General features: G+C 43.9%; 1 protein-coding gene across 9 annotated transcripts in view; it reads left to right on the top strand.

Moving 5' to 3' along the window:
- The window catches only part of LOC141121275 (von Willebrand factor A domain-containing protein 5A-like), a 169088-nt gene that overhangs the window by 97865 nt on the left and 53553 nt on the right, over window positions 1-17670 (top strand). For 7 of the 9 annotated variants that reach the window (XM_073611083.1, XM_073611072.1, XM_073611076.1 and 4 more), the window contains exon 15: window positions 15541-15588. The exons of the other annotated variants lie outside the window; for them this stretch is intronic. In XM_073611083.1, the coding sequence (XP_073467184.1) occupies window positions 15541-15588 (48 nt within the window). The remainder of the gene's footprint in view (window positions 1-15540; window positions 15589-17670) is intronic. 9 annotated transcript variants of the gene reach the window in all.

Here is a 17670-nt window from a genome sequence, read left to right on the forward strand (position 1 = left end):
AGGCTTCAAAAGATAATTCATAGCTTAGTCCACCCGGATCAAACAGGTTTTATCCCCCAAAGGTCAACAAGTGAGAATATAAGGAGGCTATTTCTGAATCTGCAGATTCCAATAGAAAACATGGGTACTAGAGCTGTCATGATGTTGGATGTAGGGAAGGCTTTCGATAGTCTTGAATGGGGATTTATCTGGCAGGTTCTGAAGGTGTATGGCTTCGGCCCCTCATTTAGGAGGTGGGTGAAAATCCTATATAGTTATCCCATAGCTAGGGTCAGAACTAACAATGTACTCTCTAGCAAGTTTCAGTTGGAGAGAGGTACAAGACAGGGGTGTCCTCTTTCACCCCTGATCTTTGCCTTAGCTATGGAACCAGTGGCCGCGGCGGTAAGACAAAATAGGATGGTGGAGGGGTTTCAGAGAAGGACCAGGGAGGAGAAGATCGCGTTATACGCGGATGATGTCCTTATTTTCCTGGGGAACACGGAAGGATCACTAAGACAGGTGATGGGAGTCTTTGCAGACTTTGGCGAGGTCTCCGGCCTCACTATAAACTGGGAAAAGTCTGTCCTGCTAGACCCCATCAAACAAGGTACTTTTCTGGAAGAAACCCCATTAAAAATAGTGGAGAAAACCAAATATTTAGGGATCCAGGTAACAAGGGATCCAGACCATTTCTTAAATAATAACATGGCCCCATTATTGGAGAAATTTAAAAAAAAGGTTGATATATGGAAAGGACTCCCTTTGTCGGTAGCTGGAAGGTGCAACCTGGTTAAAATGCTGTGGATGCCCCAATTATTGTATATCTTACATAATTCACCAGTTTGGATATATGGTAAATGGTTCAAAAAAATAGATATGCTGTTTAGAGGGCTTGTGTGGAGGGGGGGGCATCCAAGGATAAGTTTGCAGACCCTACAGCTTGCAATGGGTGAGGGGGGCATGGCGGTCCCGCATCCATGTTGCTACTTTCTGGCAGCTCAGCTGCAACATCTGAGAACAGGTATCGGACCTATGGGTAATAATAACCTTGGTATAATGACTGCAGGTGCACCCCATAGACGAGTGCTGGAGGTGTTGGAGGCAAACTCGTTTGCATATAGGACTCCCACAGTCAAACTAATGCTAAAAATTTGGAAAAGTATTAAAAGTCTGAAAGGTATGGGGAGGATAGTGGGGAATATGCCTCTTTGGGATAACAAACATCTTCAAGAACTAACAAAGATAGGAAAAATTAAAACATGGGAGGCAAGGGGGATAACTAAACTAGAGCAATTATATAATGGTAATGTGCTGAAATCCTTTGCCTCCCTAAAAGAAGAGTTTGGTGTCCCGAAGCAGTCATATTTTGGCTATATCCAAATTAGGCATGCACTACAGGCCCAGTATGGGGAACAAGGTCCGAACTGGAGCCAATCACCCATCCCCCAGATGATAGAGAGTTTTGAGGGATTAATAGCTGAACTCTACCAACATATCTTCAGAAATAGCAGGGAAGGACCAAATAAACTTAGGTTTAGGGGGAAGTGGGAAAGAGACCTGGGGATAATATCGGATGCCCAGTGGAGGGAGGTGTTGAAGGGAGGCCACCAGGTCTCAGTCTCGCCAGCTAAGAAATTTTTGCACCTAATGCTACTGCCATAGGGCATACTATACCCCCCAAAAACTGTTTAAATGGGGGAGAAGAGTAGATCCCAAGTGTCCTAGATGCCAAATGAATGGAGATTTGTTACATATGGTATGGAAATGCCCTAAATTATCCCGCTATTGGTTAGAAGTGATTGAGGATATAAACAGGTTTTTTAATGTGAGTCTCAAACTAGATCCAAAGCTATGTATTCTGGGGGTAGGTGGGAACTTGGGTAATGGGAGAGATAAAATAAAAGCAGTGCGGAGATGCCTATATCAGGCAAGAAAGGGAATAACCAAGAGATGGCAAGCTGAGAAACCTCCTTCGGTTGCTGACTGGCGTAGGGAAGTGTCGGAAACAATAGGAAAAGAAAGGACAGTGTTTGTAAGGGCAGGAAACCTAAGAGAATTAAAAAAAATCTGGAATCCCTGGTTGATGAGTGCGACCCACCCTACAGAGTAAATAGAGTAAGAAGAAGATAGGGAGGACGTTGTTCTTAATATAGGAGTAGTAGTAATATGTTTGGGGTTATATATAGGGAAAAGAGTTTGGTACAAGGTATATATAGTGGTGCAAGGGGGGGGGGGTGAAAAGCAGAAATGTACCTTTTATAGTGTGAACCTATATACCACATCAGGTATTAGGAGGTTTTATTACTGTTTGGTAACTTGTATATTGAGTAATGTGATGTACTGTGTTTAATCATGAATAAAAATTATCAAATTTAAAAAAAAATCTCTTCAGAGATTTGGATGTATCCGAATTTCCAAATCGCAATAGTTACATAGTTAGTTTAGTTGAAAATACACACAAGTCTACCAGCTCAACCAAAAATAGTAACAAATTTCAACAAATCCGAAATAAATAATGAAATGCGTTATCCAAATTTGAATTTGAAATATACATTTGAATTCGATTGTGAAACATATTGCAATCAATACAGTAAGCTATAAAAGTGAAAGAAGAGGATTCCTACTTAGGCTGCTTTATAGAATAGAAAAGAATAGAGTAGAACATAAAATAATGAAATACAATACAATAGAACAGAATATAAAGGAATATAATCAAATAGAAAATAAAAGAATAGAGTAGAATAAAGCAGAATAGAATAGAAAATAAAGGAACAGACTAAAATAGAATTAAGGAAAATAGAATAGAAAAAAATAGAATATAGATAAGATAAATACATTGTCATTGCAACACAAATGACAATGAAATTCTATCAAATCTCCACACATATGTAAAACATGCAACAACCTCAACATACACAAATGTAAATAATTGCACCCCTATTTTTTCTTTTATAACGAATATACAAAACGAAATCTGAAAACGAATCAGTCTAACATAACGAATATGACAAAAAAAAGATTATTAGCTCAACGAACGATTATGATACAAAAACAACTTTTTCCATCGTGCACATCTCTAGTTTTCACATTTAAATAAGGAAGGTAAACTCTGGTCTAAATAATCCGTCTGTCTGTGTATAGTTACTAATACATTTCTGTGGGGACAGATCACATCCCAGAATATAGATTTGGATATTGTTAATGGGAATACTAATAGCTGATTTATTAAAACTACTCCTCCTCATGTAATACTTTATAATGTTACTTGCTGTCTTTCCACCTGATCCTTCCAGGCAGGGGCTCTTCTACCTCAGAAATATAAGGAAACATAGGAAGTCAGGACTGTGTAATAGGACACATCTCTAATCACTGCCCAGAGAAATACACTATATTACTAAAAGTATTGGGACGCCTGCCTTTACACACACACACATGAACTTTAACGGCATCCCAGTCTTAGTCCGTAGGGTTCAATATTGAGTTGGCCCACCCTTTGCAGCTATAACAGCTTCAACTCTAATGAGAAGGCTGTCCACAAGGTTTAGGAGTGTCTCTATGGGAATGTTTGACCATTCTTCCAGAAGAACATTTGTGAGGTCAGGCACTGATGTTGGATGAGAAGGCCTGGCTCGCAGTCTCCACTAATTCATCCCAAAGCTGTTCTATCTGGTTGAGGTCAGGACTCTGTGCAGGCCAGTCATGTTCCTCCACCTCAAACTCGCTCATCTATGTCTTTATGAACTTTGCTTTTGTGCACTAGTAAAAATCATTTGGTGGAGGGGGGATTATGGTGTGGGTTTGTTTTTCAGGGTTGGGCTTGGCCCCTTAGTTCCAGTGAGGGAACCTCTCAGCATACCAAAACATTTTGGACAATTTCATGCTCCCAACTTTGTGGGAACAGTTTGGGGATGGTGGTCCCTTCCTGTTCCAACATGACTGAGCACCAGTGCATAAAGCAAGGACCATAAAGACATGGAGGAGCGAGTTTGAGGTGGAGGAACATGACTGGCCTGCACAGAGTCCTAACCTCAACCAGATAAAACACCTTTGGGATGAATTAGAGTGGAGACTACGAGCCAGGCCTTCTCATCCAACATCAGTGCCTGACCTCACAAATGCGCTTCTGGAAGAACGGTCAAACATGCCAAAAGACACACTCCTAAACTTTGTGGACGGCCTTCCCAGAAGAGTTGAAGCTGTTATAGCTGCAAAGGGTGGACCAACTCAGTTATGAGCCCTACAGACTAAGACTGGGATGACATTAAAGTTCATGTGTGTGTAAAGGCAGGTGTCCCAATACTTTTGGTAATATAGTGCATACTATAACCTCTCAATACTGCGTTAAATTGTATCTTAATCAAAAAACATTTTATATTGCAGCTTATCTGTTCTTATGTTGTAGATGAGGTGGCTGAATTAGTTTTTCCTTTTCAGGCTAAGAACGTTTTCAAAAAATACCTGTTGATCTTGCCAGAAATGCTATGTCCTTGTCCTTAAACAAAAGCACAATATTTTCTTTATTATGCAAAATACTAGTCCGATCCATCCACCATGTAATGGTGATGAACAAAGCAAGACATGTTTAAAGTCTAGCCTGGGTGACAACCATTGCTTCCCACAGTGGAGAAAAAAAATGTAGACATGAGGGTATAGGAAGTACCGTATTTATCAGCGTATAACACGCACATTCATTTTAAGAGGGAAGTTTCAGGAAAAAAACTAAAATTTTAAATAAGGAACTTTGGAGCAAAATAAGGGTCAGTGCCCATCTGCAGCCTCATCAATCCACATCAATACAGCCTCACGATTGCCTTCAATGCAGCAGCCTCACCATTGCCATCAGTGCAGCCTGACTGACGTCCACCTGCAGCCTAGAGGGGACAGGGAGGGGGCGGGACAAGCGCCGACAGATTACATACAAAGAGAATCTCCTATGATAGACAGAACAGTGGTCCAATGTCGGCCCAGGAGACAGGACTTCCTATTACAGAGGCTGCCAAGTAAACAGGAGATTCTCGCTGTATGTAATCTGACAGCGCTCATCCGGCCCCCCTCCTTGTCCCCTCCGAGGCAGCTAAAATTGAAGTATTGGCATATAACACGCACACGCTATTTGCCCCCAATTTTCATGGTAAAAAAGTGAGTGTTATACGCCAATAAATACAGTATGTTATTTGTAGAAATAAAAAAGTGTAAATAAAGTTCAAAAAGCAGCTTGCTAAAAAAAAAAAGTGTGATACCAATACTCATAATATACATATATCAAAGCAGCACTATAGATCTAACGAGTATTGTGCAAAAAATTACAATATGAGACAGCAAACTATAAAGTGCAATACGGGACAGCAAATATTTAAACATAAATGTTTCAGTATGAACAGCAAATAAAGTGCCAAAAAAGTGCAATATGAAACAGCATTTAATAAATTGCGAGTATATATCCAACACTTAACCATGCATTAAGGTAACAACTAATGTGCAAATAAACACAGTGCACATATAAATGTCCTTATGTCATAATAAAAAGAAAATAATGAAGTCCATAGTGAGAACAGAGACCATTAGCATGCGTTCTTCCAACTCGGGTGTAAAGAGATCTCCACCACCAGCTAGGAATAATCATCAGGCCTCTTACCAGAGATGATGGGCCAAAGGTTATAATGGCCAAAAGTGCATAAGATGTTATCACAGGCTAGGCGATCAGCAAGGAAAATGATCAGGCTATAAAGTATATTATAATATATATATATAGTATATTAATAGAGTATATTTATAATGAGACCAAGGGATGCTATGTGTGTGGCTCATAACCCCAGAAGACGTCATTGCTGACGAAATACGTAGGGGCATGGCTACTCTCGGCGCCCATCTGCATTAGCCATCGAGCACCATCTACTGCTCTCTGCTTTGCTTTGATCAGCCTGCTGTGAAGTTTGTCAGTAGGGATGAGCCGAACACCCCCCCGGTTCGGTTCGCACCAGAACCTGCGAACGGACCGAAAGTTCACACAAACTTTAGAACCCCATTAAAGCCTATGGGACTCGAATGTTCGAAATCAAAAGTGCTAATTTTAAAGGCTAATATGCAAGTTATTGTCCTAAAAAGGGTTTGGGAACCCAGGTCCTGCCCCAGGGGACATGTATCAATGCAAAAAAAAGTTTTAAAAACTGACGTTTTTTCAGGAGCAGTGATTTTAATGATGCTTAAAGTGAAAAAATAAAAGTGAAATATTCCTTTAAATATCATACCTGGTGGGTGTCTATAGTATGCCTGTAAAGTGGCACGTGTTTCCTGTTTTTAGAACAGTCCCTGCACAAAATGAAATTTTTAAAGGAATAAAAGTCATTTAAAACTGCTTGCGGCTTTAATGTCGGGTCCCGGCAATATGGATGAAAATCAGTGAGACAAATGGCATGGGTACCCCCCACCCCCCAGTCCATTACCAGGCATTTTGTGTCTTGTATGGATATTAAGGGGAACCCCGCACCCAAATTAAAAAAAGGAAAGGCGTGGGGCCCCCAGGCCCTATATACTCTGAACAGTAGTATACAGGCGGTGCAAACAAGACAGGTTTGTTGTTTTTTTTTTATTTTATTATTATACGGGATTTATATAGCGCCGACAGTTTACACAGCTCTTTACAACATTAGGGCAGACAGTACAAGTACAACACAACTCAATACAGGAGGAATCAGAGGGCCCTGCTCGCTAGAGCCCACAATCTAGGAGGGAGGGCCAAGTTATACAAAAGGGCAATAGCTGTGGGGGATGAGCTAATGGAGAAAATAGTGCAGTTGTTAGATGGAGGCAGATTAGGCTTCTCTGGAAAGGAAAGTCCTCAGGGATCGCCCAAAAGTGGATACATTTGGAGACAGTCTGACAGATTGGGGTAGGGAATTCCAGAGGATGGGCGAGGCTCGGGAGAAGTCCTGGAGGCGGACATGGGAGGAGGTGACGAGGGAGCTAAAGAGCAGGAGGTCTTGGGAGGAACGGAGATGGCAATTAGGTTGGTATTTTGAGACTAGGCTAGCGATGTAGCTAGGGGCAGAGTTGTGGATGGCCCTGTAACTTATTGTTAGTATTTTGAATTTAATTCGTTGGGCGAGTGGTAGCCAATGGAGGGATTGGCAGAGAGGGGTAGCAGACACCGAGCGGTTTGTAAGGTGGACAAGTCTGGCAGCAGCATTCATGATGGACTGAAGGGGGATAGTCTGTTTAAAGCTAAGCCAATGAGGAGTGAGTTGCAGTAGTCAAGGCAAGAGATAACCAGGGAGTGAGTCAGGAGCTTTGTGGTTTCATTGGTTAGAAAGGGACGTAGTTTAGAGATGTTGCGGAGGTTGAGGCGGCAAGCTTTGGAAAGTGATTGGATGTGGGGCCGAAAGGAGAGTTCAGAATCTAGGATAACACCTAGTACCCTGACATGTGGGGACGGGTGGATGGTTTTGCCATTGCTCTTGACAGAGAAGTCAGGGGAAGAGGCACGTGGGGGAGGAAATATTATAAGCTCGGTTTTGGACAAGTTGAGTTTGAGGAAGTGGTGTGACATCCATACAGATATGTCGGTTAGTAAGTTAGTGATGCGTGAGGAGACTGATGGAGTGAGTTGAGGGGTGGAGAGATAGATTTGTGTGTCATCAGCATAGAAATGATATTGAAAGCTGTGAGAGGCTATCAGCTGACCCAGGGAAGAGGTGCAGATTGAAAATAAAAGAGGTCCAAGAACAGAACCTTGTCGTTAAGTAGAATCTGTTTGTAATTTTGAACTGGTACATTTTTAAAGTGTAGCTCCAGCCAAAAAATATATTTTTAAGCTTTTTGGAAAACATAGGGAAGGGTTATCACCCCTGTAACATTTGTTTTGCTGTCCGTGCACCTCTTCGGAAGATTTCACCTCACTTTCTGTCCCAATGACATATGTTTTTTTGAAAATTTGGGGTTTTTAGTGAAACAAGGATTGGTGATAAAGCATCAGTGAAGAGGAGACACGTTTTTCCCATATTAACTCTTACAGGAGAGAATTTCCCTTCCTAGGGGTAGATTTCATCTCACTTCCTGTTGTCTCCTTCCATTTGCAAGTAGGAGTCGTTTGTAAGTTGGATGTTTGAAAGTAGGGGCCTGCCCTATATACTCTGCAGAAATTGGGGCCTTAGGTGTTGGTGTTGCCACAACACTGTAAGCCCTCACAGTTACTCTTGGTGGGTGCAGGAACGGGCTCTGCTGTGAAATATTAGATCAAGAATTGTAATTACATGCGATTGTTGAACAGTGGTAGAAAAATTGGGCCTTTGGTGGTGGTGGTGCTGGTGCCACAACACTGCAAATCCTCACAGTTACTCTTGGTGGGCGCAGGAACGGGTCCTGCTGTGAAATATTATTTTAAGAATTGTAATTACATGCTCCTGTTGAACAGGGGCAGAAAGATTGGGTCTTTGGTGGTGGTGTTGCCACAACACTGTAAACCCTCAGAGTTACTTTTGGTGGGCGCAGGAATGGGCTCTGCTGTGAAATATTAGATCAAAAATTGTAATTACATGCACCTGTTGGACAGGGGCAGAAAAATTGGGCCTTTGGTGGTAGTGGTAACACCCAATATATAGGGAAGGGTTATCACCCCTGTGTTTTGCGGTCTGTGCACCTCTTCAGAAGATTTCACCTCACTTTCTGTCCCAATGACAAATGTTTTTTGACAATTTCGGGTTTTTATTGAAACAAGGATTGGTGATAAAGCATCAGTGGAGAGGAGACATGTTTTTCCCATTATAACTCTTACAGGAGAGAATTTCCCTTCCTAGGGGTAGATTTCATCTCACTGCCTGTTGTCTCCTTTCGTTTACAAGTAGGAGTCGTTTGTAAGCTGGATGCTTGAAAGTAGGGGCCTGCCCTATAAACTCTGCAAAAATTGCGGCCTTAGGTGTTGGTGTTGCCACAACACTCTAAGCCATCAGAGTTACTCTTGGTGGGCACAGGAATGGGCCCTGCTGTGAAATATTGGATCAAAAATTGTAATTACATGCACCTGTTGGACAGGGGCAGAAAAATTGGGCCTTTGGTGGTGGTGGTGGTGTTGCAACAACACTGCAACCCCTCACAGATACTCTTGTTGGAGTGCAGGAATGAGCCCTGCTGCAAAGTATTGCATCAAAAATTGTAATTACACGCCCCTGTTAAACAGGGGCGGAAAAATTGGGCCTTAGCCACTGCTGCCACAACACTGCAACCCCTCACAGATGCTATAGTTGGAGCACAGGAATAAGCTCTGCTGCAAAGTATTGCATCAAAAATTGTAATTATACGCCCCTGTTAAACAGGGGCAGAAAAATTGGGCCTTGGGCACTGGTGCTGGTGCCACAACACTGCAACCCCTCACAGATACTCTAGTTGGAGCGCAGGAATGAGCCCTGCTGCAAAGTATTGCATCAAAAATTGTAGTTACACGCCCCTGTTAAACAGGGGCAGAAAAATTGGGCCTTGGCCACTGGTGGCGGTGCCCAGAACCAAAAATGTTCTTACAAGCTATCAGAATTGAGGAGGAAGAGGATTGTGACTCAGCATAACAGGATAGTCACTCAGCATCAGCATAGGCAGTCTTGAAGGGATCTCACATTTAAAAAATCGGTTACATCAGCATCAGGTGCTTGGTAGCTGGTGATCCAAGACTGATTTATTTTTATGAAGGTCAGCCGATCGACCGATTCGGTGGACAGGTGCACCCTGTGATCGGTTACAAAGCCTCCAGCAGCATTGAATGTGCGTTCCGAAAGAACGCTGAATGCAGGACAGGCCAGTAGCTCAATTGCATACTGTGCAAGCTCTAGCCAGTGATCCATCCTCAAGACCCAGTAACTCAGAGGATTTTCGGTGGGAAAGGTGTCCAAGTCTGATCTTGCCCCTAGCTAATCCTGCACCATGTGAATCAGACGCTGGTGATGGTTGCTGGAACCGATCAGACCTTGGGGCTGCAGACTAAAAAATTGTCTGAACGCATCGGTCAGACAGCCACCTTCTCCACTGCTCCTTCTGTGACTGACCGAAGCCTCAGCAACACATTGTCCAGGAGGACCAGGAAATTGTAACCTCTCAGGCTCTGGAAACGCGTTGCACAAACCTTTCTGCAAGGCCTCCCGAAGATGTTTCATCCTCTGCTCCCTCTGCGACGGCAAGATAAGGTCCTCAACCTTACCCTTGTAACGTGTATCAAGGAGAGTTACCAGCCAGTAATCATCCTCCCCTTGATACCACGAATACAAGGATCCTTCCGCAGGCTTTGCAGGATCAGGGAGGCCATACAGCATAGGTTTGCAGAGGCATTCGGTCCAGAGTCCTCTGGGTCACTAAGGATGACATGATCCACAGCCACCTCCTCCCAGCCATGTACAAGTCCATGGGTTTCTTTGGACTGTAAATGAACCCTTGAAGACTGCTGCTGATGCTGAGTGCCAGGCTCCACCTCCATGCTGACACAATCCTCCTCTCCTCCTCTTCCTGTGTGATCGGCGGGCATGCAGGAACACTGTCTGGATAAAGGGGGCCTTGAGAGGTAAGGAAGTACTCCTCTTCCTCCCTCTGTTCTGCCTTAAGTGCCCTGTCCAATATTTCACGCAGCATGTGCTTCAACAGGTAGACAAGAGCAACAGTGTCACTGATGCATGCACTGTCACTGCTCACCATCCTCGTGGCCTCCTCAAATGGTGACAGGACAGTGCATGCATCCCTGATCATAGCCCACTGGCATGGGGAAAAAACCCGGGTCCCCTAAACCTGTCCTGGTGCCATAGTTGCATAGGTACTCATTGATGGCCCTCTGCTGCATGTGCAGCCACTGCAGCATGGCCAACATTGAGTTCCACCTGGTGGGCATGTCACAGATTAGGCGGTTCTTGGGCAGGTTAAATTCCTTTTGGAGGTCAGCCAGCCGAGCACTGGCATTATATGACCTGCAGAAATGCACACAGACTTACTTGGTCTGCCTCAGGACATCCTGTAAGCCCGGGTACCTGCCCAAGAACCGCTGCACCACCAAGTTAAGGACGTGAGCCAAACAGGGCACATGGGTCAGTTGTTCCTGTCAGAGGGCAGAGAGGTGCCATTGTCGCAAACCACCATACCTGGCTTAAGCTGGCTTGGCGTCAACCACCTCTGAACCTGCCCCTGAAGAGCTGACAGAATCTCTGCCCTAGTGTGGCTCCTGTCCCCCAAGCACACCAGCTCAAACACAGCATGGCATCTTTTTGCCTGCGTAGCCCCTTGAACACCTACGGAGCACCGCTGGTTCCGAGGACAAATCAGCATAGGAAGAGGCCATGGAGAAAGAAGAAGAGGAGGGGGTGGAGGAGAGAGGTGTGGCAGAATCACCACTAGTAGAATTTTGGAGGCGTGGTGACGGAACAACCTCCAACACTACTGCACCCTGTCCTGCATCCTTCCCAGCTGCCAGAAGAGTCACCCAGTGCACGGTGAAAGATAGGTAACGTCCCTGTCCATGCCTGCAGGACCATGAGTCAGCGGTAATATGCAACCACTGGGCATGTGGATGGCTGGGAGCGAACTTCTTTCGGCGGTGCAGCAGCTGGGGCAGAGAAATTTGCCTGGTACAATCTGACGTTGGTGTACCGATAGCAGATTGCCCGCAAGTACTTGGCTGTGACACACCTAATACTACACCTTCATTCCTCTCAGTGCAGGTTACAGAGAGGACTGAAGGTATAGTGGGGTTGGAGATCCCAGCTGATGAGAAGCAAGGAGAGGTCCGCTTTGTTCTTTGGTGTGGGTCTTTTAGGTACGCTTGCCAACGAACTGCATGGCAGGTCGACATATGTCTGGTCAAGCATGTGGTGCCCAAGCGGGTGATGTTTTGGCCACGCGAGATACGCTTGAGACATATGTTGCAAATAGCAGCGGTGGGATCTGATGCACTCGTCTCAAAAAATGCCCACACCAAAGAACTTTTGGAATAATGCGCAGAGACAGCAGCGCCCTGCACATGCGGAGCTCTGCGGTGTGATGCAGTCGGTGTGCTGCCCTTAAGCTGGCCCCTGGAGGGCATCCTGCCTCATTGGAGATGTGCCTCCTCCTCCTCCTCCTCCTCTCTCCTATCAGGTACCCACGTGGAGTCAGTGACCTCATCATCCCCTCCCTCCTCATCACTGGAGCAAACCTGGCAGTATGCTGCAGCTGGGGGAACATGACTGCCAGATTGCTGTCCTTCTTGGGCACCCCCTCTCTCTGGGCTCATGTTACTGCCTTCCTCTAGCTGGGTACCATCATCGGAGCCTTCAAAGCGCTGGGCATCCTCCTGGAGCATGTACCCAACACTGTGGTCAAACAGTTCGGGGGACTCCTCAGGAGGACATGATGGGGCTAGGGAAGGAGTGACTGATGCCATTGAGCCGAGGGAAGAGGCCGTGTTGGCAGCTACTTTGCCAGACAAAGTACCCTGAGCCTGGGTGAGAGAGGATGAGGAGGATGAGGACAGCTTGGTCATCCACTCTACAAGTCTTCGGCATGTTGTGGCTCAACACGGCCAGCTGCCGAAAGAAAAAGTACAAGCATGTCCCACGGCCACGTGCTGATGAGGATGCACCGTCTCCACGACCAGCACTGTTGCCTCTAGACACAGAGCCTGCTTGCCCTCTTTTATTGGCTTGTGACTCTCTGCCTCTCCTTGTTGGCCTTCCAGACATATTAATGGCCTGCAGTGAGATGTAGCTGCACAAAGCTGGAATGTATATATATACTGATACTGCAGCTAGCAGAATCAACTGCCTGCCTGTGGTACTAATAGGATCAGAAGAACAACACCAATTTTCTTCAGGTAGCTTTAGGTGCACACTGTGCAGAAGACGCAGTACACTAACTGTAAATACTGCAGCTGCCTGTATGTGGTACTAATAGGATCAGAAGAACACAACCAATTTTCTTCAGGTAGCTTTAGGTGCACACTGTGGAGAGGACACAGTACACTTACTGTAAATACTGTAGTTGCCTGCCTGTGGTATTAATAGGATCAGAACAACAGCAATTGTTATTACAACTGGGACCGGTGACTGTGAATTCACTGGGGCGTAAGAAGCCGCAGAAAGCCAAGTAGATGGCTGCGTGAATGACCAGGCTGAAATTAACCCAAAGGGGAACGTGACAGGATGGTAGACATGTCTCGGAATATGGCGCTGGTCGCAGGTAGGCGTTTACTATTGATTTGGAGTTGCCTGTGACTACCGCGCAGGATGGTCTTGACCGCATGGGTGGCAACCAAAGATGGTTTGGTAGGATTTTGTAAGGAGATGAAATGCTGGATGCCAGCTAAGTAGAGTCTAATGGTATTGTGTGAAAATGCCAACTGTGTGTGGCTGGATGATATGAAGGCCAGGATGTGATGGAGATCTCCTGATACTGCCCCAGGGTTTGAGGCTAGACAGAAGGTAGGCCTTCAGGGTGTTGTGAGGAAATGATAGAGTAATAAGGCAGGTAGCATTGTGAAGGTGTTGTTTTAATCCGAGGTTAGCTATGACCAATGTGGGATAAGAAGCATGGTCGGGTCGGTTCCAGATCCCTGCAAAAAGAATGACGCAAAGTTAAAACAGGTAGTGCATCGGCCAGAGTATTGCATTTGCCTGGGATGTAGATGCAGAGAAAATTAATTGGTGCTGTGGGGATAGTTGCACCAGCCTGCTCAGGAAGGCCATGATGGCCAGCGAGTTGAACCTGCTTTTATTTCTAATACTAGCTGTGGCTTGGTTGTCTGTGGCAAACGACAGTGTTTGTCCTGCCCAGTTACTGCGCCAGACTTGAGCTGCTGCAGTAATGGGGTAGAGTTCGAACAGAGAGAAGGACTAACTGAATCCGTGAATCAAGTGGAGGCTGCGGTATCCGTGACTACCTGAGATGAAGAGGGAGATGCTAACGGAATGAACATTGACATGCCATTCCAGTTGATGAGAAATTCATTCCACATGGGCAGATCCGCTATTGCTGGCACGTCTAATTTAAGGATTTAGTCGGGGTCTTGTATCTGGGAGAGAAACACTAGGAGGCGTGAGATAAAGGATCACCTCCGTGGCTTTGGCCAATTATGGCTCTCTGTACAGATGGCGCTGTGATTGGCCAAGCATGCGGGTCATAGTGCCTGCTTGGCCAATCATCAGCCAGCAATGCACTACGATGCCACAGTGAATTATGGGCTGTGACGCGCCACTCGAATTTGTCGCGAACGGCCCATAACGGTCGCAATTCGAAAAACGGTCAAAAATGCAATGTTCGAGTCGAACATGGGTTCGACTCGAACTCCAAGCTCATCTCTACTTGTCAGTTTCAATAAACTTTGCTGTTTATTATATAATTCATGATGGAAATTTGCATTTCTTTCCTGGCATTCCATTGGGATTGACTGTGGAGTGATGACCATCGATTTCCTTGCTGATTGCTTAGCCTGTGATAACATCTTATCTGCTTTTTACCATTATAATATATGGCCCATCTTCTCTGGTAAGAGGCGCAATAATTATTCCTAGCCGGTTGTGGAGATCTCTTTACACCTGAGTTGGAAGAACACATGCTAATGATCTCTGTTCTCACTATGGACTTCACAATTTCTTTTTTTTTTTTTTTATGACATAAAGACATTTATATATGTACTGTTTGTTTGCACATTAGTTGTTACCTTTATGTACATTTAAAGCGGTTGTATAACCCGCAAAAAAAAACCTGTAAGGCAAAGGCATAATGAGCTAGTATGTACCGCATACTAGCTCATTATGAAATACTTACCTTAGTTCGGAGCATCGGCATAGCCTCCTGGTCACCGCAGAGGGAGCTGACTTTTCCCCCTTGGCGTGTCTTCTGGGTTTGCGTCTGTGAGTGTCCGGAGCCGCGATGACGTCACTCCGACACATGCGAGTCTAATTTCTGTCAAGGAGCTCTGATTTTCCGGCAATGTCCACTGGACCTTCGGAGCGCATGCGTCGCTGATGTCAGCGGCTGCATGCGCGGTGAATATCTCCTAAACGGTACTGGTTTAGGAGATATTCCTTTTCACCTATAAGTAAGCCTTATTATAGGTTCACCTGTAGGTAAAAATGTAAAAACAGGGTATAAGTGTTGGATATATACCTGCAATTTATTGAATGCTGTTTCATATTGCACTTCTTGGCACTTTATTTGCTGTTCCATCATGGAACATGCATGTTTAAATATTTGCTGTCCCATGTTGCACTTTTATAGTTTGATGTTTCATATTGCACCTTTTGCACTTTATTTGCTCCCTCATATTGCAATTTTTTTGCACAGTACTTGTTAGATCTATAGCGCTGCTTTTGATATATGTATATTATTTGTGGGGCCACCAAGTGAAAATGAAATGGGGGGAGTATGAAATCAAAAGAAAACTAATGCAGCCACCATTTAAGTACTGGTAAGCTGCAACATACCACATTTTTGGTTTTGGGTTTAGAGACACTTCCCAGCCCTGATGACCGCAGTCACATGTCATGGTGAGGAATCCACAAGTATCCTATAGAGTCTGTAATATGGTGCTTATCACTCATCATCTGTCCTCTCTTACAGCATTCACGATGGCGTGTAGTGCTCCCATGCAACAGATGGCCTGTGCCCGTAAGTGTCATATCTATTTATTTTTTGTGGTTGCTGTTTCTGCTGTGCTGTCACTCTAGAAAAGAAACAAATAATTATACTCCTATCTTCAATTAATCAAACGTCCAAACAGTCCATCATTATTGGTGATCTTCTCAGAGATATTAGTCTCGGGGGTTCACACTAGGGAAGCTTCAAAGTCGCCCGACTTTGAAGCTGGCCCCGTTCAGCGTGACTTGCAAACGATTTCAGTAACAGAAGTCAATGCAAGTCGCTCTGAAGTTCCCCAAAATGGTACAAGGACCTTTTTCTAAGTCGGAGTGACTTGAGTCGCTCCAAATCGAACAGTTCCATTGCACCGAATGGAGCGTGACTTGTCAGGCGGCTAAGACATGTGCAATTTGTTTCGTTCCAAATAAGTTTTTTAAACGAATTTCAACAAATTCGTTACTTCGTAAATATCCGAATTAACGAAAATCCATTTAACAAATTTTTTCAAAAATTGGGAAATTCAAAATTCGAAAATCTAAAAATTTGTAAATTCGAAAATAAGATTCAAATTCAAAAATTTAAAAGAACGAAAATTCGAAAATCTAAAGTTAGTTATTAACTATTACATTATAGGTATTGGAATTTCCTTTCAAATTTGGCTGTTAGTGAACGTAACGAATACAAATTTGTGTGACGTTACGAATTATCCAAAATAACAAATGCTACATCGAAACAAATGGAACTTAACAAATTAATAATAATAAATAACAATAATAACCTTTTTATTAATATTATTTATTACTAATTTGTTCCATTCCATTCGTTTAGATATGGCATTCGTTATTTCGGAATTTCCAATAGCTATAATTTAATAGTTATTATTAGTTAGCTATAGAATCAAAGAAAAAATTTGCGCTGAACTAAAAATGAGCAAGCGACTAGCAAAGTTCCACATAAAAAATATATTGTGGCGCAAAAAAACAGTCCAAATAGGTCTGAAGAGTAGGAGGAGTCAAATCACCAGATACAGTGTAGATGTAGAAAAGGCACTTGTCACCTCGTGATAATGTAGTCTGCTTACCAGAAGGTAATATGGATTAGGCATGAATGGATAATTATCAATGGCATCCAGCAAATCCAGCTCCCTGGAACCCCTCGACAGACAACAACCTCCGTATAACTTCCTTCACACATCTACAACTCCCAATAATCGCATCAGAGATGGGGATTTTTTGAGAAGAGGTGTCAAAAAGGGAACTCTAATAGGAATGTATTCAATTTCTATTGCATGTTCCTTCACACTAATGACTTTACCACTGAGCTTCACATTTTTCTTTATGAAATTATCTGGGATGGCTTTAGCATTTGTAAACTTGGTTACCAGTTTTATGCTCTTTGCACAGAAAATGACTCCAGCAACTGCCAAACCCGTACTAATATTTCTATCCAAATGCAAACAGTTGTGCCTGTAGTTGTGCCCTCACATCCGGGTATCTATTACTACATAGCACTGTGTTTTATTACTAGGTAGTGTGTAATAGAACACAGTGCTATATAGTAATAGATATTTTTTTTCCCCACAAATAGAGCTTTCTTTTGGTGGTATTTGGTGGTATTTAATCACTGCTGGATTTTTTATTTTTTGCTACAAAAAAAACAAAAAAAGACCAAAAATTAAAAAAAAAAAAACCCTTAAGTTTTTTAGCCTGTTATAAAATTTTGCAAACAGGAAATTTTTCTCCTTCATTGATGGGCACTGATAGGCTGCACTGATAAGGCGGCACTGATGGACACTAAGAGGTGGCACTAAAGGACACTGATAGGTGGCACTGATGGGTGGCACTGCTGGTTGACATTGATAGGCAGCACTGATTGGAGGCACTGATGGGCATTGATAAGTGGCACAGGTAGGCACTGATTGGTGGCACTGATATACACTGGCAGGTGGAATTGGTGGACACAGATGAGGCGAAAGCGCACAGGGTGGGCACAGATGGCAGGTGGGCACAGATGAGGTGGCGATGGCTCTCAACGTTCAGGACCGCTGTCCCTTTGACAGAAGCTGGTGATCGACTTTTTTTTTTCTGCTCGAAAGCCGATTACCAATCTTTT

This window comes from Aquarana catesbeiana, linkage group LG01 (genome assembly GCF_042186555.1).
Source record: "Aquarana catesbeiana isolate 2022-GZ linkage group LG01, ASM4218655v1, whole genome shotgun sequence".
NCBI lineage: Eukaryota > Metazoa > Chordata > Amphibia > Anura > Ranidae > Aquarana > Aquarana catesbeiana.